At 38.1% G+C, this 23437-nt stretch overlaps 2 protein-coding genes across 2 annotated transcripts in view; one reads left to right on the top strand and one right to left on the bottom strand.

Annotated features, from left to right (window-relative positions):
- Window positions 1-1116: 1116 nt before the first annotated feature.
- Window positions 1117-3687, bottom strand: LOC114152658 (G8 domain-containing protein DDB_G0286311-like). Its single transcript, XM_028030602.1, has 4 exons — window positions 3676-3687; window positions 3324-3412; window positions 2449-2781; window positions 1117-1755 (listed from the first exon to the last, which is right to left on the bottom strand). Exons 2-4 carry the CDS (start codon window positions 3367-3369, stop codon window positions 1712-1714), a joined length of 423 nt encoding a protein of 140 aa, XP_027886403.1. The 5' UTR covers window positions 3370-3412; window positions 3676-3687; the 3' UTR covers window positions 1117-1711.
- Window positions 3688-12684: 8997 nt separating this feature from the next.
- Window positions 12685-23437, top strand: part of tlcd3a (TLC domain containing 3A) — a 28670-nt gene continuing 17917 nt past the window's right edge. Inside the window, exons 1-3 of the mRNA XM_028030790.1 lie at window positions 12685-13628; window positions 20883-20969; window positions 22650-22869. Coding sequence (XP_027886591.1) covers window positions 13507-13628; window positions 20883-20969; window positions 22650-22869 — 429 coding nt within the window. The 5' untranslated portion in view covers window positions 12685-13506. The remainder of the gene's footprint in view (window positions 13629-20882; window positions 20970-22649; window positions 22870-23437) is intronic.

Below are 23437 nucleotides of genomic sequence, written 5' to 3'. Positions count from 1 at the left end.
AAAAAACTTTCTGAAATGTAAAAAATTATCAGATTAAATTGGGCGACAAACTTAAGTCAATGCAGACCTCCCTTTAAAGAGTATAAAAACATAGCACTGCTTATAAAACTAAACTGTCAGGTCATCTTTTGAAGAATCTGATTAACTCTATTGAGTTAAATCTGACCTCATTCAGTAAGAACAGTGTTGGTTAAAACATTCCTAGCTGATGTTCTAACTAACATTAACTTACTCCATCTAGTGTGCTCATATGTAAACTAAAATAATGAAATGTAAATGTTAGCTAAAGTGCTAACATTATGCTGTTGGTAACTATAGCATGTTCACAACAAGAGACATTTTCCTTCTAGTATAGTAGCATTTGTTTGTAAGCTAAAATTAGCTAATAAGATCTTGCTGGCTGAAAATGCTAGCACTAACATGTTGGCCATAAAAATAAAAAGTGTGAAAAAAAAAACTTTAAAGCTTACTACCAATTTTATCTTTTAGGTTAAATTTAGCTTACTGGTAATATAAAATGTTAGCATCAACATTTGGGCTATCATCAGCAGGTTGACAAACACTGCTTTACTCTGTCTAGTACAATATAGCTGAAAAGCTAATTGTAACTAAAAGGCTAACAGTAGCATGTTAGCGAATGGTACCATGACTTACATCAGAATGGAAATAACAATATAGAATCTAAAACTAACTAATGCTAGCATGCTTTTACTAGCATGTTGACTATCACTAGCATGTTTGCTAACACTAAGTTACTCCATTCAGTATGCTAACTTTTGCTATGAGGGAAAATGAGGTAAAAAGCTAATATTAGCATGAGATCTATCACTAGCATGTATACAACATTCACTTCCTCTATTTAGTTTAATGATTGCAATGAATAATTATAATTTAATAAACAGCTAATGCTAGCTAAAATGCTTTCAACAGTATATTGAAATTCTAATTGAATTCAAAAGTACTTTATTGATCCCAAAGGGAAATTAAATTGACTGACATTAGCATATTTGCTAACATTAAATTACTCCATTCTTTTGCATTTGAGGTAAAATGAGATGAAAAGCTAACACTAGCATGAAGATTTCAGGCAAGAAGCAAAAAGAAGACAGGAAAATGTTTAATTGTCTGATTTTCTTTATTTATTATATGAAAATAAACCAACTTTATGTTCTGAAATATATATAAAGCCTCAGCAGTGAAGCCCTGTCTGGATGGTTGTAAAGGTTTGTAACATTTTTATTTCTAGATGACAAAAGAAACTAAAACCGTTTTTTATTAAAGCTGAAGGAGTGAAAGAGAGCGAGTCTCTAATGAGGATGTAAATCCACCAAGATGGCTATTCATCACACTAAATGTTATAAATTATTCATAATCTTAATTACAGTTTTTCACATATTTTCATAAGTGACTACAAAACCTTCTGGTCAAAACATTTATGCCATTCACTGCAGACAGAAACCGATAAATTCGCAGAGCATTTGCTGTTACGTTAAAATCATCATCAAAATTACCATCTGACTTAAAGAAATGCAGTCAAGAAACTATAATGGATTTATTCCTGGTGGGCCATGAAGCTTTCACTGACGGTTTTATTCAGATCCTTTGAGAAAAGCCCGCCTCCTCCCCGCCCCGCTAACCGGATCGGATCATAGGAAACGTTGCAGCGTGCGATGTTTCAACATTTAAGTCTTTGATGGGGGGGGAATTGTTGTCAGATTTTTTTAGTGTATTTCAGCAGACCGTAGACGCCACCGCCTGGAAATAAAGGAAAATACTTTATCACCCCAACAGAACAGAAAAGAATAGAAAAAAACTCAGAACTTTTTACATTAATCTCAGAAAATTTCTAGAGAAACTTGGACATTTCTAAGTTTAAGGAGTCAAAAATGTGCTACAAAAAAACTTTTAGATTAATCTCATCTTATTTTCTGCCTCAATCTCTTATTTTAAAAAACACTTGAAAATTTCTGAGATTTTCTGGCGTAAATGTACTCTTCTGTTTTGTCCCCTGATCTAACCCTGATACGCCGTTCTACAGACCTCTGAAATGAAAAAACCTGATTAAAAAGAGCCTGTTTGACAGCATGAAGTAGGCTAAAAGTCACTTACATCTATCAGCAGGAAGGATTGCAGAACCATTTCTAAAGCTTTAGACACCATGATTTCCCAATGGACATTTCAGTAATATTCTATCTTACTAAATGACTTTACAGTTTCTAACTTGGATTTAATTTTGAACTTTTTGTCCAGATAAAGATTAGTTTCTCTTTCTCTAAATAAATTTGGTTTGAGTTCCTATATGAACAGCAGCATTTGCATTTATTCAAAGGGCTGGAGACCAGTAAAGCAGAGGAAACCGCTCTCCTTCCTGGTTAATGGTTGACAGACTGTTTGTGGTGGAAACTGCGGCGTTGCATAACCGTTTGTGTGTTTGTCCATTATGCTCACCCAGTAAGCCCGCCCCGGCGATGGTACCGATGGTGATGCCGGCTATCGCCCCTCCGGACAGCTCTGACGAGGCCGGTCCCGACGAGGGGAGGACTGTGGTTGAGTTTAGGCTGGCTGTGGCTGGTGAACCAGTTTCACCAGTTTGGTCGACTGTGGTTGGTGAACCAGTTTCACCAGTTTGGTCGACTGTGGCTGGTGAACCAGTTGGGGTTGAGGTTGGTGAAGTTGGTGGACTAGCTGAAGTTTCAGTACTAATGTCTGTGGTGCTTTGTGGTGTTGGTGTTGTTGGTGGTTCTGACGTAGTAGATGAGTCGGTTGTTCCAAACAGATTTACTGTATCAGAAAGAAAACACGTAAAGCTAAATCCTGAAAATCCTCCTTGTTACACAATAGTATTAATATTTAATTTTCTCCAAACTAAACCGTTAAGGTGTAAATCACCATTCTGGTGATACGAAAAAAGCCGTGACCAACCCTTTACCTAAACAATTTCTGCATCATTTATCATTAATCAATCATCACCTTTGGCCACATCGCAGAAACACTCCGACGTGACCTCATTTACGCTTCAACCAACTCATAAATTAAAATAAATGCTGAAATATTTGTGTCTGGCGTTCAATACCAGATATTTCCTCATTTTCTTCTCAATTTATTGCTTCCAGGTTTACTTGAACTTCGACGTACGTTTTTTGTCGTTGGACAGACATAACAAGAAATTTCACAATGAAATGTCGTTCCTTGGCTACCAGAACACCAAAAAAACGAGAAAAACTGTAAATGTGATTATAAATACACATAGATACATAAATAAACAATAATCTTGAAACCACCTTCTACTAAATGTGAAAATAAAAAGTTTTAGTCCTTTTTACCTGTGGCGAGGAGGCAAAGAGACGCTACAAGAAAATTTCTGAGCATTTTTCCAGAGTTGTGGCTTTGTTTTATTTTCTGCTTTTTGCTGCTGCTGGAAAAACAGAATTATAAACATAAAAGAATGGATTAATATTCATACAGATCATTTATTAAACATTTACAACAACAAAAAAAACCTAACAATATTTGTGGTTCAAAATGTTTTTGCCTGAAAAACAAATTTTAATACGTTTCAGATAAAAATGATCACAACTTCAGCAAATATTTGACCAAAAATCAACATTGTTGACTTGAAATGTAAAAATCTTTTTCTTTGAAGTAAAACCCGGGGAGGAGATGTGAGCTACTCACCAGAGAGGCTGTCTGTGACGACTGTCTTCCCTTGTGGAGGATATTTATCTTTTAATGACCCTGTTATCATTTTTAGCCCTCCCATCTGTGTGCCATTTCTGAGTCTAACCTCACATGTCGCTCATAATGTTTATATCCTTTTATTTGGTTATTATGGTATGTAAATAAAACGTCTGCTGAACATAGGTGGGGAAACGCAGGTAACGTCTGGGTGAGTCAATAAAAATGTAGCATTTTATTGGTTTAAACAACAATCTTTATCTCTTCTGCTTAAACAAAACCAATCATTTATGCTTCCTGCTGCTTGAAGAGACGGTTTTCCATCTAAAATAAAAGATGCAACTGCATATTTTTTCACTAATTTGTACTCACCGCCTCGTTTCTTCAGCCTTGTTTGTGCTGTCGGCTGAAAACAGTGAAAACTAAGGCAACAGGCTGATAAAGCCTGGTTAGTTTGCTCTGTTTGCTCAGCTTGCTGTCCAGCAGACTGTATCTGAAAACACTCAGTCGCCATAGCACAGCAGCATCTCGTTTACACGCTGCTCTGTGAAAAACGTCTTAACACCAGTTTTATTTCCACCCTGGTTACCAACCTGCCACAGAAACAGTTTCTGCCAATTCACAGAAATTTGCCCAAGACTTATCGATGTCTGAGAATAAACATCACACAACCAAAACCAAAAGGTTGCAAAAGTAAATCTTGACAAACAATTTCCATATTGAAAATCTGCTTGGGGCCCCAATAAGGCTTGGGCCGGCCCTGGCTGAGGTTACTTGTTGATTAAAAGTTTCCACCCTGTTTGGCACAACGTGTGTTGACTACAGAACAATGAATCTGAGTTTTCACCGCTGTATTCCTAAAGGGCAGAGTGTGTACCCAGCATTATTGCAGTCTCTGTTTGTCTAATGATTAATTTTGATCGATTTGAACCTAGTAGTCAGAACAATTAGCTATTCTGTTCGAAATGACCAGCTTCAAGTTTCTACCTTTCTGATGGATTGTTTGCTAACAGCTACATTTATTTTGCCCTTCACCTTTAGCCACATTAAATTTGCAAAACAAATTGTAGTAAAAATAGGCATTTAATCAACTTAACTTTGAGCTAAGTTTGATTTACTTGACATTAGCACTTGACATTAGCAAGCTAGCAGTACCCCAAGTCTGACCAGCTGCCTCTCTGTGTGGTGTGGAGGCTGCAGCGCCTCCTACTGGAAGAACGTGAGGAGAGTGGTGCGGACAGCAGAGAGGATCATCGGGGCCCCCCTTCCCTCCATTCAGGACATTTCATCCCAGCGCTGCGTGTCCTGAGGCCGAAACATCATCAGTGACCCCTCACACCCCCACCATGGACTGTTCTCCCTGCTGCCCTCTGGAAAGAGGTTCCGCAGCATCCGGTGCAGGTCCACCTGGTTCCGAAACAGCTTTTTCCCACTTGCCATCAGACTGCTGAACTCTTAACTGGACTGCACTCAAAATCTGGTCTCCACTTTATACCTTGCACATGTACAGAGCTAAATAACTTCTATTTTACTGTCAGTCCTGCACTTTATATTTTATATTTTATATTCATATTTTATCCTGTATTTTATTTTATTCTGGAGTAACCTCACAACATTGGAACCTCAAAACACTGTCCTGAGCCGTATGCAACGAAATTTCGTTCTGTATACACCCTGTGCATGCAAAATGACAATAAAGTCAGTCTAAGTCTAAGTTATCATTACTCAGCCAACAGTTAGCTCCTGTTAGAATCGGCTGTTAGCCAGGTTAGCTTTGATGCTAGTTATCAGAGTTTGCTTTTAACTGTATAAACTTTAATCAAAATTAGCAGTTCACTGTAAGCTAACATTAATAAAAACACCTTATCAACACTTTACCAAGATCTGCTGTTGTTGTATCAACCTGCCAGACCCCTCAGGTCTTCTGGTTCTGGTTCTGAAGATCAGAAGCAGCATTCAGCTTCTATGCACCACAAATCTGGCACAAACTTCCAGAAAACTGTAAAACAGCCGAAACACTGACCTCCTTTAAATCGCGACTAAAAACCCACCTGGGTAGAGTTTATTGGACACATAATCAATTACGAATTTAATGATGGCATTTGACTTAATGTAATGTTTTGATTGTTGATTCTATGTTGCACGACTTTGTGTTTTTAGTGTTTGTGATGACGTAAAGCACTTTGAAATGCCTTGTTGCTGAAATGTACTATACAACTGAAATTTGATTTGATTTTGATTTCATTTTAGCCAATGTGCTCAATCAGCGGTTATTCGCTGTAGCCAGTAAGTTAGCTTCAGCAATGCTGCCTGTTAGCTAAGTTGATCTCAAGACACATTGGTCTAAATCTAACTCTGACTAGCTGATTTATCTTCAACTGCACTCATTTTGAAGCCAAGTTAACTGAAAACTTCCAACTTTGTGAATTTCAGTTACAGCCAACCGAGATTTAAACGCCAACACCGGATTTATTTTCACCCATGATAAAAATGTGACCTAGTTACTGTGTTGAATTATGGTTTGGGCCGCTGGAGAAAATCATTTATCATACATGTGTGAGAATAAAACTGACAAACTGTAGCAAATGACCTTTAATAATCACTCAGCAAGAGACAGTGGTAATAAAAAAGAGGAATAATTCTTTATAAACTCTGAGAAAAATATTCAGTTTCAGAGAATTCAACTCAAGAGATTTTATTACCAGCAGAAATGTTGTAGAGAAGTCAGTGAATGAAAACAAAATGTTCAGTTTGAGTAAAGTCACCCAGTCAAAAATAGACAAACAATCATTTGGATTATTTAACCTGTCAAAATGGGGGTTAATGTTTCAAAGCCATATTTTCACCATGTTATTCATTCATTTATAAATATCACTGTTCCAAACAAAATATTTAGGTTGCCAGTTAAATATTTAACATGCTAAATAAATATTTAGTTTGAAGCTAGATATTTACCTAACCAACTAAATATTTAACTTGTTAAATACATATTTAATGAACCCCCATTTTGACAGGTGAAATAACCCAAATTATTGTTGCTAATCTTTGACTGGGTAACTTTACAAATGGCACCCCATACTGAATGTAATATTTAGTTAGCAAGCTAAATATTAAGTAAACCAGCTGAATATTTCGCTTCAATCTAAACATTTAGTTTGCACTAAATACTTATATTACAAACTAAATATTTAGTTTTTAGCTAAATATGTAGTTGGTAAACATTTTACTTTCTTACTAGTTAGCAAGCTAACTATTTATCATGGTGAGAATATGACTGTCATTTTACAAACAGCTTCCGATACTCCCAGAAGCAGCATTGTGACCAAGAAGTCCTTGAAGTGCCGCAGAAAGGCCAGAATTTGCTAAATATATTTATTTTGTTAGTTTTCATAAAATCCACCAGTGAATAACTGTTGCGTTGCATGTCAATCATACAGGTGTGTAAGGACACGACCTTGACTCTTGGAAAGCCGAATGAATCATCATTTCCTTACAGGAAGCTAAATATACGTGTAAAGGTTAATTGACTGGAATAATCTACAGCAGTGTCAAAGGTCACCGTTTCCTAATCAAGTCAGGGTGTCCAACGGTAGTCCTCCAGAGCTGCCATCCTGAAACCCGTCTAAAACACATCTGAATCCAATAAATGTACCAGCCCTTCTCTTAAATCATTTGTTTGGCAGTATGTTGCATTTCCAATTGGAACAAAAAATGGTGACAGAGTGAAAAGCACTGCATTGAGGCAGAAAGCGTTGGTGTAACAGCAGCAGTTTGGACGTCTAGAGCTGCATCACAGTCACAGTGCATGCTAGGTGCTAACGGGCGAAGAGCTAAAGAAGAGAAAGCTTTAGGTATGGCTCCTGCTTCTGTTTCAGTGGATGGCCTAACTTTTAGGGGAACAGGAAATGAAGAAGTGTGAGAGATAAGGTGGTAACCACCAGAAGTGCGAGGCAGGGTGGGGCTGAAACAATGTGAAACAGTAAACTGGCCAGCTGCTTATCTTGCTGGGTGATAACAGGCTTTGTCCTGTTCCACAGCTTATCAAACTAAATTTGTTAAAACTTAGCAATATATGATATGTAATCATTTTTGTTATTTGTGGATTAGTTATGGTGTAACCAATTCCCAAATCAACTTTATCAAACTATATCAATTCAGGGTTTATTCTTTTACGTTTCTGTGCAAATTTTGATATTTGTCTGTAGATTTGTTTAGTTGGGTCAGATATTTTGCCTGAAACCATCGAGGGATACTACAGCTGAATTTTCCTATTGGTTGCAGCGATACATCCCTGCGTTTGGGCACTAGATTCATCTTTGAAGAAAAAAAAAAAATAGCTAAACATAGTGACAAAGTGGATGAACTGTTCCTGACCACAGCTCTGCTGAACCCTGCACTTGGCCACGCCCCCTGTGCCTCCTGGCTCCGCCCACTTTTGAATTTTTCCAAATTTGTCTGGCTGGGTTTTGCTTTTACAAGGGGGTTAGCTACAGCTTCACGTCAAAATTAGACAAATAATGTAGTAATAATTTAGTTTTTGAGTTTCTGTATTTTACTACGTTTGCATTTTTGTGTGTTTAGTCTGTTCATTAATGACTATTTTCTGTGTCCCTGATTTATTCAGTAACTTGTTCTCAGTTGGTCATAGAGCCTCTGTTGTTGCCACCAGCCTGGTTTATTGGTTTCCCATATTCACTGAATTAATTAACTAACATTCTTCTCACTGTCAACACTGTTTTTTTGATTCTCTTTTGTTCTTTACATCAAACAACTAATAACCTTTTTTTTATTTGTATCAGTCAGACCAGAATGGCCATAAAACGACTTTATCGATCACAAAACCTGGCCTCTGACAGAGACTTTATTCACTCAGCATTGCCTGTAATTAAACCATGACATCCTTCAAGTGGCCTGAATGACATGAGCAGGAAAGTGGGAGTGGCAGGGTGGTGATGTGGGAGTCTCACATGGAAAAACTGATGCCATCATTGAGGTTTACAGGTTTATTTATAGTTGTAAATTGGTGCCATGTAGAGTTAAACTCTGGCATCTTCCCAAACATCAAGGAAAACATCTCAACTTCCTGTAAACCTGTAAGTTGGCAAATAAGACTTTCTTTTTGTCAAGCTGGCATTTGAGTATTAGTCTTAAAATAACTGGATTCAGACGGTTCCCAAGGTGTGTGCTCCTTTAAAGTCAATAAAACCACTCCGTTTGGCCTTGGTTAAAAGACAAACAGACCATAATGAGAAAGAGAAACTGATTATCTGTTTATTCACTCTGTCCACATCTAAAGAACTTCTTTATTTTATGTCTCTGACTGAAGCTACATCTGAGTTTTTGGTCAGAAAAACAGATTTTATAAATGGACATGCAGAGTGATATAATCAGGATAACTGGTAGTTAGGTCATCTTGTTTATCAGGCTTCTGTTTATTTTTCCTTTTTCCTTATTTCATTGCATTTTTATCTGGTAGTAATTTGATGTTTTGTGGGTCTGGCGCCTTTTTGCAGTTTCATGAATTTCTATCCCTTTTTGCTTCCATGTTGCAACCTTAAATAAACCATTTAATTCCTCCAATAAGTAGTTTTATGAATTTTTCAGATAGATTGTCCACTATCTTTTTACCGGGACTTTGAATCTTCACCTTTTTTCTATGAACAAACTCCAGTATGATTATTTTGTCCACTTCAGCGACCAACTGGAGCTGCATTAGCATTTACTCTGTAAAGGCACAATTTAACATTTTCAAAATAAATTCCCTTATTTTGGCAATTAAAGACAAATGAGTCACATGATCAACAACCGGATGTTACTACTGACGGAAAATAACGAAGAAGACAACAGGAAGCAGCATGAGGATCGTAGAGCCGAATGTTTTTTAATGACTTATGTGAACAAACTTATTGGACAATTGATACATTGTGTTTTTCGACATTAGCTCCTATGATGAGCTCAGCTGTTCCACCGGGTGTTTGCTAATTGCTGCTGGCTAGTCTGAAGGAGCTGAGTGGGGGAGGAGCGGTGTCTCGGAAGCGCGGCTAGGTTGCCATGGAGATTAAAGGATTTACTAAACATGCGTGAAAGAATCACAGCAACACTGCAGCTTGTTTTTGATGACGGAAAAACAGTAAGACAGGACTGAAAGATCAAAAAAAGTTGATTTTACATGACACTGGCCCTTTAAGGCGTAGCTATGGAGACGAGGGTGACTGGCTGGGGAACCTCTGGGTTTCATCTTTTCTGTATGCAGATGATGTGGTTCTGTTGTCGTCTTTATGAATCCAAGTCTGAAACCAGGTCTGTTTAGTTTCTGCCCCACGTCTAGTCTTAGAAAAACATCTGGAGTCAGATTTTTGTCATGGAAACGATACTCGCAGGTAAGCAGGAAGTGAAAACTTCATATTTCTTTAAAAAATATGAAGATGTGAATATGTAGAGGAAGTCTTTGGTGCTTTTAGAATAATGGCTTGTTGTTTGTTCAGATGATTTGTGTTCTTGACAGAAGGCTGATGTTCTCACCACAGCGATCACTCTGATGTTTGATGAATGTATTTCCTGTCTCAGTTCAAACCGCAGCGTTCAAACATGGCAGAGCAACATTGATCTGCTGCTTATTGCAAGTTGATTTAGTCTTCCTCCTCTAATGATTTTGGACTGAAATACAAAATGTCTGCAGTGGTTTAGTTTCTGAGGAAACGCAACTCTGTCACGTTGGTGGCAATAATGAATCTTAAAGAAGTATCAAGTAGCAAATTGCAGTTTGTTATCCGCCAGTTTTATTGCTCTTATCTGGAGCTGCTCCTTGTAGTTCCTGTTGCTAAATGGTAATAAAAAGATATGTTCTAATAAATTAAACACGGACATTTTTCCTGTCTGTGTGACTGCTTTTAATTCATTTTAACCCTAAGGAGAACAATGAGAACTGTTTATTGGGGAGATAATTACCACTTTGTTTTTAAATCAGAGACATTTGATGATGCTGTAATTAAGAGGAAATATATTGGCATTTAAAGCGTCAGATGAAAAAATGTTCTAATCAGATGTTTTATTGAATCTCAAGTGCTTAAGCCGACTGAAAGAAACTATTAGGGAGCGATAATCTTGTTGCATAACTGTGAACAGAGTAAAGTTAATATTTGTTTTATTCCATCGACTTTACACCTGCTGTCAAAACCTGATTACAGTGAACATCTGTCTATTCACAGACACTATTTACTCAAAATTATTCACAGAAAATCTGAATATCTGTGGATATTTGAAGCTTGGCAGGATAAATGCAGCTTGGGCAGATGCTACTAGACTCTGGTATTGATCCAAAATATTGATAATATCGACCAAAACTAACGTGTAAGATCCCTACTTTAGTTTCACATTCACTCTTGAACTTTTTTTTTTTTTTTGCATTGCTGTTTCTCCACTCTACCTCAAAAAATGATTTTGTTTTAATTTGCGCTCAAATTATGATTTTTGCTCTTTCGATAGGAAAAAACTGCACACACATTTGTTTAGTTTTTCAATTATTACTGTTAACATGTTCTTAAAGTATTTTCTAGACACCTATAAACTTTGTCTAAATCCTTTCCTAAGACTTAAATAATCAACAAATAAAACCACAAAAAATCAGAGAGGTGAGAAGTTTGCTGATTAAATCAGGGATAAAAACCCAGAGTTGCTTTTCAGCCATAATAAATGGAATATTGACTGACATTCTGATGTTTATTTGGGATTTTGATGCTGGAACCTGACAAAATGTAATGCTCTTTGTTACCGGTTTCTCAATTATCGACTCCATGTTGTTTTTATAACTTTTTATTTTTGTGTTTTTATGATTTGAAGCACTTTGAACTACATTGTTGCTGAAATGTTCTGTACAAATTAATTTTATTAATTGATATATGAGACTTGAATAGCAGGATCTGAATTTTAACACATTACATTTGATTAATTCATTTCCTTGGTTTTAATGCATTAATAATTTTAAAGCATTAGTTGCTATTTCTGAGCCGGAACCTTTGCATTTCTATGTTTCTGGTACACCCGTAAATCTGTTGCACAGGGTCTGGTTTACCTGGTTGTGTTCAGCTTTACTTGGTTTAGATGATCATATTTAGCTTTAACTGAATTAAGTGCATTAGCAGCTGCCCAGTTTCTCTTGATGTTGAGCAGAAAGCAGCTGTTAACATATTGGATCACTTAACATCAGGAAGGAGTTTCCACACATTAAACCAATTAAAAAGGTTACATTCTCTCCATCATTGTTTTCTCATGGATTTCATCCAGAGCCGGCCCAAGCAGCATGCGAACTAAGCAGCTGCTTAGGGTCCCAACTCCACCAGGGGGCCCACAGGAGCAATTTTACACACATTCTACACTTTCTGCTCCACATGTAGAAACAAAAGATACAAAACTGGAATTTTCTTGTAAATTCAGTGTTTGTCTGCAGCTGCTACATTTAAATAGTCACATTAATTTTAACATGCCACACTTAAACACGACTCTGCATTTCAAAATGCCAATTAATTAGAGCATCTTTGCTAGTTTGCTGCTCCTGCAAGTTAAAATCAACAACCATAATAACACCGGTATGATATACCTGCAAAAAACACAATCTTAACCTGATGGATAGATTGGATTTACCTAAAGGAATAATAATTAGAATATCAAGACATCTCTATTTCCGCTTCATATATTTTCTTTTAATCATTAACATCCCTTCTGTTGTGGCAGCAAATTCAACCCCATCAGTCCTCCTGAGATTTACAGTCAAAAATCAAATCTTCATGGTTATAGACAACCTGCACTGCCCCCGTGTGGTTAAAAAGAGAACTACTACATGTTTACAATAGAATAGAAATATGCTTTATTGTTCCAAATGCAACAGCAGCAAAAGTGACAGGCAATCAAAGCCTGTCAATTCAGACAAAGATAGGAATATTAAAATGTACAAAAACAGAATAAAAGTAAAATACTGAAAAATTCAACATAAATACTGTTTATGAAATAAAATAATGACTTCCAATCCAATGGAATATGCAACTTAGAAGGTTTATTTTTAAAAATGACCAAATCTGCATATTTGAGCATATTTGACAGGCTATTTACAATAAATGACAGTAAAAACTGTGGAACAGCAGAGATATTCAGAAATCAGCATTAACGTTATTTAAAATATATAAAAGCCAGGAAGTGTGCATGTGGTGTTTGTTTTTATTTATTTAATTATGAACTGTTACAAATATATTGAAATACCAGTAGTCAATAAATTACTGAAGTAAGAGTAAACAAGTAACTGGTAAAAAAAAAAGGTCCCCTGAGTTCTGATTAAAGGACCTGATTGTGTGACTTAATATTTAAAAATAAAGTAATCAGACAGACATGAATGCAAATTTAGTTGCAAATTCTCGTATTAAAAATGACTACAAGTAACATACTTACAAAGTGGTCATTTTAAGCAGAAGAAGCACTTTTCCAAATCAGTCCATCCATCCATTTATCCACTGAATGTCAAGGTAAACATTGAACTTGTTAACAGCGCAGCTCTTCAAAATAAACACATTTCCGGCCGTGCTTTTATTGTGTTGGTCTCCTGAGCGGAAGTGGAGTGTAAGCGTTAGATAAGGAGCTCAGCATCGACTCCGCTGCTGCTGCGCTTCTCTTCACTGTGTCTGTGCGGAGATGTTAGACCGTTCCCGGTGAAAAAGCACCGAAGCTCTGCCCCGTGGAAATGCCTCACCGCCGCAGGCTGTAACCGAGCGGGATTCGCGGACAGCCGAGCGGGGCAGAGAAGGCCAGGTCTCCGGGACAGGTTGGGAGGAAAACACCGGCAGGATGTGGCAAGTTTTAGCATGCGGGGCTGTAGTTTTCCCCGGTCTTTTCTTCGTCTTCAGGAAGATTCTGCCCGCTGTGTTCAAACACTGGACCGATGCCGACGTGGTTCTGGTCAGCGAGAGGTAATGTGACTCGGTTCGGTTCGGCTGTTTTCGGAACGTCTTGGCTGATTATCGAGGTTTAAGCTAGTAACGGTCGCTCTCATCCAGTTAGCTGGCTGCGCTGCTGCACTTTCTTCCCCCGGCAGAGGAAATGTTCCTGAATCGGGAATATTTCATCCTGCCGCGGGGTATTCCTGCTCCTGCCGCGGTTTAGTTGGCTTTTTACTCACTGGACGCATTATTACATAAATGTCACCGCGCATCCAAACTATGGGTCCCTGCAGGGAAAAAAGCAAAGTGTGAGAAACGTCTCGGTTCTGGGTTTACATGGGAATGTTGATGGGATTAGGTCACATGTAGACTGGGATTACACTCCTACAGACTGGGATTACACTCCAGCATTTTAAGGAATAATAAATTGGGCTGGGAAATATATCTGTAAACGTATTTATCCCGTTTTATACTCCGTTTTCTTCCTTCCATTTCTCGGTTATCCTTCCTTCCATCTGGTCTTTTTTCCTTCCTTCCTCCTTTTCCTTTACTTCCTTTTTTCTGCCATTTTTCCCTTACTTGTTTCCTTCCTTGCTCCGATTTGTTTTCTTGTTTTATAAATCCTTATTTTCCACCATTATTCCTTGTATCCTTTCGTTTTTAGTCACCTACCTTGTTTTAAGTCCCTTTTTCTGTCATCTTTTTAAATCCTTGTTTCTACCTACTTTCCTTCCTTGTATCTACCTCTTTGTATTCTTTGTTTCCTACCTTCTTTCCTTGTTTATTAAACCATTTCCTTCCTTGCTGCCTTCATCCTTTCCTTTCCTGTGTCCTCCCTCTCTCACACAGTTTTGTCAGGTCAGAGGTTAGACCTCGCTCCCCAATGATGTCACCAACAGGAAGTATGACTTCATACCTAACTGGGCCACTTTTCACCTCCAGACTGGAAACCAGCCGGATTTTCTAACTGCTGCTGAGTTTTCACTGTCTAACAATAATCCTCACCAACCAAAACAACGGCCACGCTGGAAATGTTTCCATCAGCAGTTCCAATGTGTTCAGTGTAAATATTAACTTTAGTCTTCATAATTCCTCCTTTTAGTTCATGCATAGCCTGATTCAGTCGATTACAAGAAGCTCAGAAAATATAAAGTAATACAGGACGATGGCAGACAGATCGACCAATAGGGAGTAAAACTGGGCTGACATTAACGACCGATGTTTGTAGCCATCTTGATGCTGACGGAGAAGGGACGAGGTTGGTCATGTTGTGTTTGTTTGGTCATGTGATCAGGATGCACCAATAAATTGGTCGGCCAATATATCTGAACCGATTTCCTTAAATTTGGGAGACTGGAGATTTGTGGTCTGCCGACGTTGAGTGAGTGATTCCACTGAGTGGCTAATGGCTTTCCTCTTTCTTCATCCCCTAGAATGCCGTGCAGTTTTGGATCGGAGTTCAGTGAATATTCCAGACTATTTTATCAGATGAATTTCTATTGACATTGATCACTCGTCTATGGCGATAGATATTGTTATTGATTTGTTGTTCTGCTCTGGTGCAAACGAACAACTACATTAGGATTGGGTGTTTATCGTATCGTTTATCACGATAAATTTCTTAGAAGAATTTTGATTTATCATTGTCATAAATTCCAATTAATAATGTTTAAAACCTCCTAAACTGTCCTATGATCAGATCGATAGTTTTTCTTTTTCTCCTCTGTTCAATAGAAGCTCCAATAAATCTGAAAATAGTCACCACATGCAACTTAGTGATACAAATAACACTTCTTTACACATTACAGAGGATCGTCTCTGTAATTATTATTAATTACAGAGATCTCTGTAATTGTTATTATCCAATTGTTGAGCTTATTTTAACGCAAGACTGTGATTAATTGATTTATTGCTTATTGTGACAGGTTAGTTGTTTATTTCTGGGGCATTAAATTTGTCTTAAGGAGTTCCCTAACAGCAACCATCACCGTTGGTGATGGTTGCTGTTTGTAGTGAGCCGGGTCAGCGGGACGATCATTTCTGCTGTCAGTCCGGTTAATCCTGAACCCTGTTAGTGAGCAACGCTTCAGCTCATTTCCTAATGCTCAGCCAGCGGAGAGCCTGGCCGGAGCAGCGTTCACGCCCCAGGGGAAGACGCCCTGTTCATCCGCCACAGAAACAACATCTTATTATTCCTCAGAGGAGGAATCCAGGAATCATTTCTGATGTTTCCTCAATGTAGTTTAGCTTCAGATCGTCAACAATGCTGATATAAGGCAAAAAATAACCTGAGAAAATACAAGCAGCACTTTTCAAGCAGCACAGCAGGTGTGATGTGGAAAAAAATGTGAAGAATTTACTGGTCCTTCAACATGAAGTACAATAGAAATATTCAGCAGCAAAGCGTCACACAGTCAAAGCAAATAGACTCGCAGAAAGATAAGAAAATAAGACACGTAAAAGCAGAGTACAGAGCAAAACACTGTACAGAAAGGTCAAAATTTAAAGATAAATAAAAACAATAAGTAGGTTAATTTAAAAATATGCATTAGTGGTGAGCATTTACTCATGATTTACCATTTATTATAATAGACTTTATTATAAGACTTATGATTTGTTACTGTCACGGTAAATTCCAATTAATAATGTTTAAAATCTTCCAAGTTTTGTAGTTTTTTATTTTCTCCTCTGTTCATGGAGAGTATCTATATCATTAAGTTTGAAAATTAAATACAGTTACTGTGTGCAGGTTAGGGATACAAATCACTTTGTTTATTTTATTTAACAAGCTTCCAAAAGAAACATTTTATAAATGGGAATGATTTCTAAGAGCAGGATTTGTGTTTGTGAAGCTTTAATACCTGTGACCTGCAGTCACAGTCATAGTTATCTAAAGAAGACGTAATGGATGAGACTTATCACCACTTTTATTGTTATCATAATTAGGACCGACATGATAAAATCCTTCCTGGATGATAAAGCGTCCCTGAAGTTATTGCGATAAATAGATTATTGTTTTTAGACCGTTTTTTGGTATTGTTATGATAATGGCTTAATAATGCAAGAACACATTGTTAACAATTAATAAACCTTAAATTCTAATGTACATTTAACAGTTAAACATCCAAAACAAGAGAAACAACAATTAAAATGAATTCTGAAGTCTCTGTAAACAAGATTATCCTTCAAAAACAGAAGATCCTAAAGACCAAAGTTTAATTTTAAAGCCCTTTATCATCCAGTTCTTAGTACAGAGAAAATAGAAAAACAATCATACAGATGAAATCATTTGAGCTTGTTTTAATTTATCATGCGATTAATTAATTTATTGCCCAAAATGCCATTTAAAAAAATTTAGAAAATGAATCCTCCAGCCCTGTAAGTGGCGCTAGACATGCGGTATAAAATATTTCCATGAAACCTCCACAGGAAGTTGGCAGAAAACGCAAGAGAAGAAGAGCAACAAAATGCGGCTGAAGTCCTGTTCCAGCTCTTTTATGGAGTTAATAAGTTTATGTGATATGTTTGGCTCTGTTTCGTTTGGCGTGTAAACACAAAGTGATGAGTTTGCCTGAGCGATGCAGAAGAAACTCCAACCAGAGTCACATTACCAGCATTATGCAACCTGACTACTACAGCCGGGCGGGAGGCATGGCGGCCGGCTCCGGTTACCGTCCCGACAGCCACGGTATCACCTTCTGTTAAAAGTGTCTTAATGGCTTCAACGTGACACCAACACAAAGCAGTGGAGGAGGGAAACTAGGGGAAAATTATAACTTCTTAAAAAAAAAAAACTAAAACAAAGTTTCAAAAAAATTAAATCTGAAAAAATGTATTGAAGAAAATAAAATCTGAAAAAATATCTGAAAAATAATTTCTGAAACAGAATAAAATCTTAAGAAAATACAACCTGAAAGAAAATTCCTTTAAAAAAAAGAAGAAAAAATGATCAAGAATTTGAAAAAATAAAATCAGAAAAAATAATTTGGCGAATTAAAATTTGACAAAATAAAAACTGAAAATTATTTAAAAGGGGAAAAAACATTTCAAAAAAAGCTAACTGCATAAATTTCATGGTTGCCAACACATTCTGAATTATCCTCAAAACATTTTTGATTGAGGAGTTTTTCAAACTTTTATTTTCGAACTGCATTTTCCCCTTCAAATTCTCATTTTTGAAACATCCTTTACTTGCAAAGTTACTGTGGTATTTCTGGAGGAAGTTTGTGGTTTCGTGAATAACATCAATCTTTTTTTTTTTTTTTTTCCTTTGAAGAACTGGTCATAAAACAAACTGGTTCAGATCACAATTGACTGAATCGATGAACTGTTTAGAGTCGATCTTATTTATTCTCCTTCCATCGATCAAGAAGTGCTTCAACATAAACAAGATCATCAACATCATTTCCTGTTTTCTAACTGATTAACCGCTGCTCAGGCACTCAGTGATGTGGCAGCATCCATTTATCAGACAATGTGGTTCAAATGTAGAGAGAGACTTCCTGTTCCAGTCCTGGAGGATCAGAACCGGCTCCGGTACCGAGTGCCGGGCTCTGCTGGGCCGAGCAGCACCAGCCTGTAGGAAGGAAACACTGAGGTAGCCCGGCCTAATGCAGCAGGAGCATAAAGCCGGGCATTTCTCCTTTTCCCTCCTTGCTGTGCTCACCCCACCGACCTCAGAGTTTCGTCAGCGGGGGGGTTACTGGCGGACACGATGAATGAACGGCAGACTGTGTGAAATCTGGGTCTTGTGACACGGCGTGCAGCCACACAGTCAGAGCGACAGCAGGACTGGAGGGGGAAATGTTTGGCCGTCTTCCCTTCCTCCAGTCTGTGGTTTCAACCAACAACCAGCAACTTTTAGGGTTTTCTTCTTTAAAATGTGCAAAACTGAGCTGAAAACCCGTCTTCATGGAAAACAACTTACTCTTTCACATTTGTTACAAACTTTGTGAACTTTTAGGAGGTTTTCCCTCCTGATAGACCGGTAGACTTGGTATATTTGGGACCAAAACTTTATCAACTGCTCCATCTCCACCTACTGTGGTTCTCTTTCTCTTTGCTCTGAGTCAAACCAATTAAACCCTTTGAGCAACCTCCTCACCTGTGGGGGCGCTGCACCAAGAACCACTTTCTGTTTCATGAAATGGAAACAGAAATAGATGTTTGTAGTTTGGTGCCTCTGGGAAGGCACAGACCAGTGCCAGTGTGAAAGTTTGTTACTTCAGAACAAATGTGCTTCCAGCTCCACTTGAGCTCTTTAACTCTTTTTCAGAAAAGCCAAAAACCACTTTAAGTGATAGTAAAGCCCACACTCTGACTTCCACTGCTGTGTGACATCTAAATTTCTCCACACATTCAGGTCGCTTTTTAGGTTGTAAGCTGTCCAGCCTGACTGCGGTTGAATTTAATTAGTATCATGAACGACCAATGAAGACAAAACAGATTTTAGGAAAAAAAAAAAATTAAGAACATAAAGACCTGCTATGTGAACGAAGCATCAGACTCTTCTCCAGTTAAACCAGTAAACAGGGCTGGACTATAAATGGATTTGATCAATTAATTAAGTTTCTGGCTATTGAACATTTAGTCTTCGCATTTTCTTTCTCCTCATGTTTCCGTAATTTAGCGACATCATCACGCCTGGGGTGGCCATCTTGTTTTAAAGCTTCAGTTTATTTGGACTTTGAATTTGGGTCAGGCAAGATTTCTTTTTCTTTCTTTTTTCATTACAAGAATGAGGTCGTAATGTTAGCAGAATGAGGCAGTAAAGTGGGCAGAACAAGGTTGTGTCTTTGGGGGAACGAGTTCGTATCGTTGGGGGAACGAGTTCGTATAGTTGGCAGAACAAGGTTGTGTCTTTGGGGGAACGAGTTCGTATCGTTGGGGGAACGAGTTCGTATAGTTGGCAGAACGAGGTGTGTCGTTGGGGGAACGAGTTCGTATAGTTGGCAGAACGAGGTGTGTCGTTGGGGGAACGAGTTCGTATAGTTGGCAGAACGAGGTGTGTCGTTGGGGGAACGAGTTCGTATTGTTGGCAGAACGAGTTCGTAAAATTATACTCCAACACAAAATGTAATATAAAATTCTACAAGCTTTTTCTTATTAAAATAACTTTTTCTCAGAATATTAAGATGTTTTTCTAGTACAGTTACCTTTATTCTGCTAATATTACGACTGTACCTGTAATAAAAAATGTAGCTGATATTCCATTGTACAAGACACAGAAGGGATGTTTGAAATAAAACCACTTGTACAAAGTTTTCTGAAAGAAATATTTTGAAAGGAAAGTGAGAAAAAAAAGCTCTTATCTAAATGTGAGCTTTAATTTTAAGCTGTACCAGTAAAGCCAGTTCCCCTCATCAATGTGCGTTTGTTATGCACATCCATCAGAGGAAATCATTATTCAACAAAGTGTTGTGTAAACGGAGCTATTACAGCTCCAGAGCGGGGAGGGGAGATTAAATGAAATGTTTTCAGATTTTAAAGGAGCTTAGTGTCGGTGCTGCCAAGCTGGAGCGCCGCCAGCAGCAGAGCCGGTCCCAGCTGAAGCTCCCATTCACAGCCTGGTGATGTAACCAGAGGTCCTGCTCCGGCACCACCCGCCTTCATCCTGCTGCTCTGTCCCTTCATCGCTGGCTTCCCAGAGGTCATAGAGCTGGTTAAAGACGCAACCTCTCCTGGGTCACCGCTCTGGGCAAAGAGGGAGGAAATGCTAATACAACTGTGCTATGCTATCCTAAATTATGTTATGCTCAGAGTGGCCTACATTTTGACCTCTGTCTACTTTATGAAGCTTTGGTTACAGCAGAGCAGCAGATCAGTCCCCATTATATTTAAAATCTGTGTGCTTGTTTCAGAATCATGCTAAAATCTGTAGAAAACTAAATTTAACTGTGAAATTGAAATGTGCAGAAACCCTGATTTCTGAAGATTTCCCTGAGTTTTAATGTTTGTACCATAAACATATAAAAAACTTGTGGCACCTGGAGCTCATCCGTCCTGCTGGACGCCAAAGGAGAACTTCCTGTTAGCTGATTCCTCCGTTATAAACTGACTGATTAATATTCTAATATTAAATGCTGGTCATTTATTGACAGTTGATCAGCTGCTTGTTTAGAGTCTATGAACTTTGACCCGGAAAACGTGAACCGTTAGAAATGTTCTGATGCACAGACGTTCCCTGGAGGCCATCTTGTCTGGAGCATTAATTATTATTAAAGTTATTATATATTTTTTCAGGTAATGATGATGATGGTGATGAACGGATGTCTTTCTTTGCAGACTGGTGTCCTCCATCCACGCTGTCATGGCAACAACAGTGGGGATCGTCGTCGTTTCCTCATGCAGCAACAACATCATTTATGACAGGTCAGATTTTATTCTTATAGTCCTTGTAGCTCAAATTTAATTTTCTTCCAGCATGTTTTAGTGGGGATGTTTGGAGACATTACAAGCAATAAATATCTTACATTCAGTACTTGGCTTTACTTTGGATAAATAGATGCTAACAGCTAGTCTGAGGGAAACTGTTTTTAAAAACATTTAATCTCCACATAAATGAGTATTCACATAATAGTAACAGTTAGCTTTTATTTAATCAGAACAATGGCTGTTTTAATTTTAATAGATACACTTGAGTCTTTCTTTGTTTATTTCCTTTTGTTTCTTTCTGTCTTTGTTTAGTTCCATCATTCATTCTTTGTTTCTTTCTTACTGTCTTGTTTTTGTCATTTCTCTCGCTTTCTCAAGAAAGAACATATTGATGATTGAACATATTTAGATTTTATTAAAAAAGATGAAAATTATTGACACCCTTCCTACTAATCAGTGGATAATCACCAATCAAAGCCTTGTATTAAGCGTCTCTAAAGTCCGGTTTGGTTTGGGACAAGCGTTTTTGTTTTTATATAAACCACACAGATAAATATCCATTCATGGTGAGATATTATTGTGATAACAATAAAATGTTGATGGAAAAAACCATTTATTACACATTCTTAGGTTTAACTGAAAATTCTGTGCCATGTAGTTGCATAAAAAGAAGTAATACTTTTTTTTTTAAATCATAATTTATATTGTTTTCACAATAGCGCTACAGAATATCATGATGAAATTCCCAGTCCATATTTCACGCCCTTAGTAGCAACCAAGAGAAATAATTTGGTACAAACGAGAGTCTTCATGGACCTGCTATTGGCTGAGGTGTGTGTTAGCGTAGCGCTGGCCTCTCTGTGGTTCAGGAAAGTGTGATACTAGGCTAAAGTTTAATCCCACTGAGTCAGCAGCCGGACCAAGCAGTCCCAGTTTCAGCCTGCTAATCCTCCCCCCCTCCCCATATTAAATCCTCAGCGCTGCTCAGTTCAGTGATGCTCGTTGAGCCTGGAGCTTATCAGATCCATGCTCCACACAAACGGCCCAGAGTCGGGACCTGTCCTTTGGTTGGGACGCTTCGCCTCGTCTGGTGGATGTAATGAAACGGGCCTCATTAAATCTGACTTGGTTTATTTACCTGAACCCGTTTTCCTGATCTGTGGAACATCAACAGCATCTGTGCCAGAACGCAGCCTGTGGTTTATATAAGACGTCTTAACGGGATCCAGGGTTCCTTCACAGAGTGGGAACATCTGGGTTCACTTCAGTGTTTCCTGCTTTGGAGAAGCAGAATATAATAAGTCAGGGGGAAATATTAGTATTTCCAGGCTTTATTGTCTATTCAGTTCACTAAATGCTGTCCTTCCATCTTTCCTACCTTGAACTATTGTTAGACTTATAGGAGCCCTGCCCTGCTGTCTTGATGGCACCCTTAAGGCACAATTAGCAACAGAGGTTTTTCCAGCTCATGCAGTCTGTTTTCCATTCAGATCTCTTTGGCCGGTTTCTGCTTTTAATCTTCTTCCTCTAAGTTTCAGAGCTAAAGAACTAAGTGAAAGGTCAAAGGTTGTCATTTTTATTCAGTTCTGTTTTCATAATGAACCACTACGTTACTCTGAACATGAACCTACCTGCTGATTCTGCTGGTTTTCTATTATACGTCTAATTTCTCCTCAGGCACTGGCTGGCCACCTATTTCGTCATTTGGTACGGCGTCCCCTATATGACGTACGACATCTTCGCCATGTACCTCAGCCACTACTACCGCTACCATGTCAAGGGCCACGAGGACTACAAGCAGCACTCGTTGAAGACCATCAACTCCTTCGTCCGGAGAGAGTTTCTGCTGGTGCTGCACCACATCGCGCTGCTCACCATCCTGCTGCCTATCACACTGGTACGGAGGGGTGGAGAGGGGTCCTGAGACAGCAGTGATGAGGCCAGTAGTTCAGGCCAACAATTAAAAACGCTGGATGCAGGCAGGCAGGCAGCAGCAGCTCGGCTGGTGATAAATCTGCAGCTTGACGCATCAGGATTAGATGTTGCTGACACACCAGGAAGCACCTAGAGAGAAGAAAACGTCCAAACAGGCCCAGAAAGTCAGAAAACACCACAAACACATGAATTTAAACTCATAAAAGTCAAAGTTTCCAACATGAGTTTGTACATTTTGGTGATTCACACATTAATAGAACAAAAGTATGTTTTCAGCAGAACCTATTTTTATTTATTTGTTTATTTTTTTTTACATACTACAGTTCCACCCGGAACCTTTGTATTCATGCGTTTCTGGTACATCCATAAATCTGACACACAAGCTGCATGATCCGCTGACAGCAGTGATGGATGAAAATCTCATTTTTTAAAATTATATAGTTTTTGATTAAATTGGGATTAATTAGACCCTGAAATTAACTCAATTAACATTTTAATGTACTCCCAACACTAATTACATGCAAATCTAC

The sequence above is a fragment of the Xiphophorus couchianus genome, chromosome 11 (assembly GCF_001444195.1).
Source record: "Xiphophorus couchianus chromosome 11, X_couchianus-1.0, whole genome shotgun sequence".
NCBI classification, from domain to species: Eukaryota; Metazoa; Chordata; class Actinopteri; order Cyprinodontiformes; family Poeciliidae; genus Xiphophorus; species Xiphophorus couchianus.
This window is presented reverse-complemented; position numbering and strand designations above follow the sequence as displayed.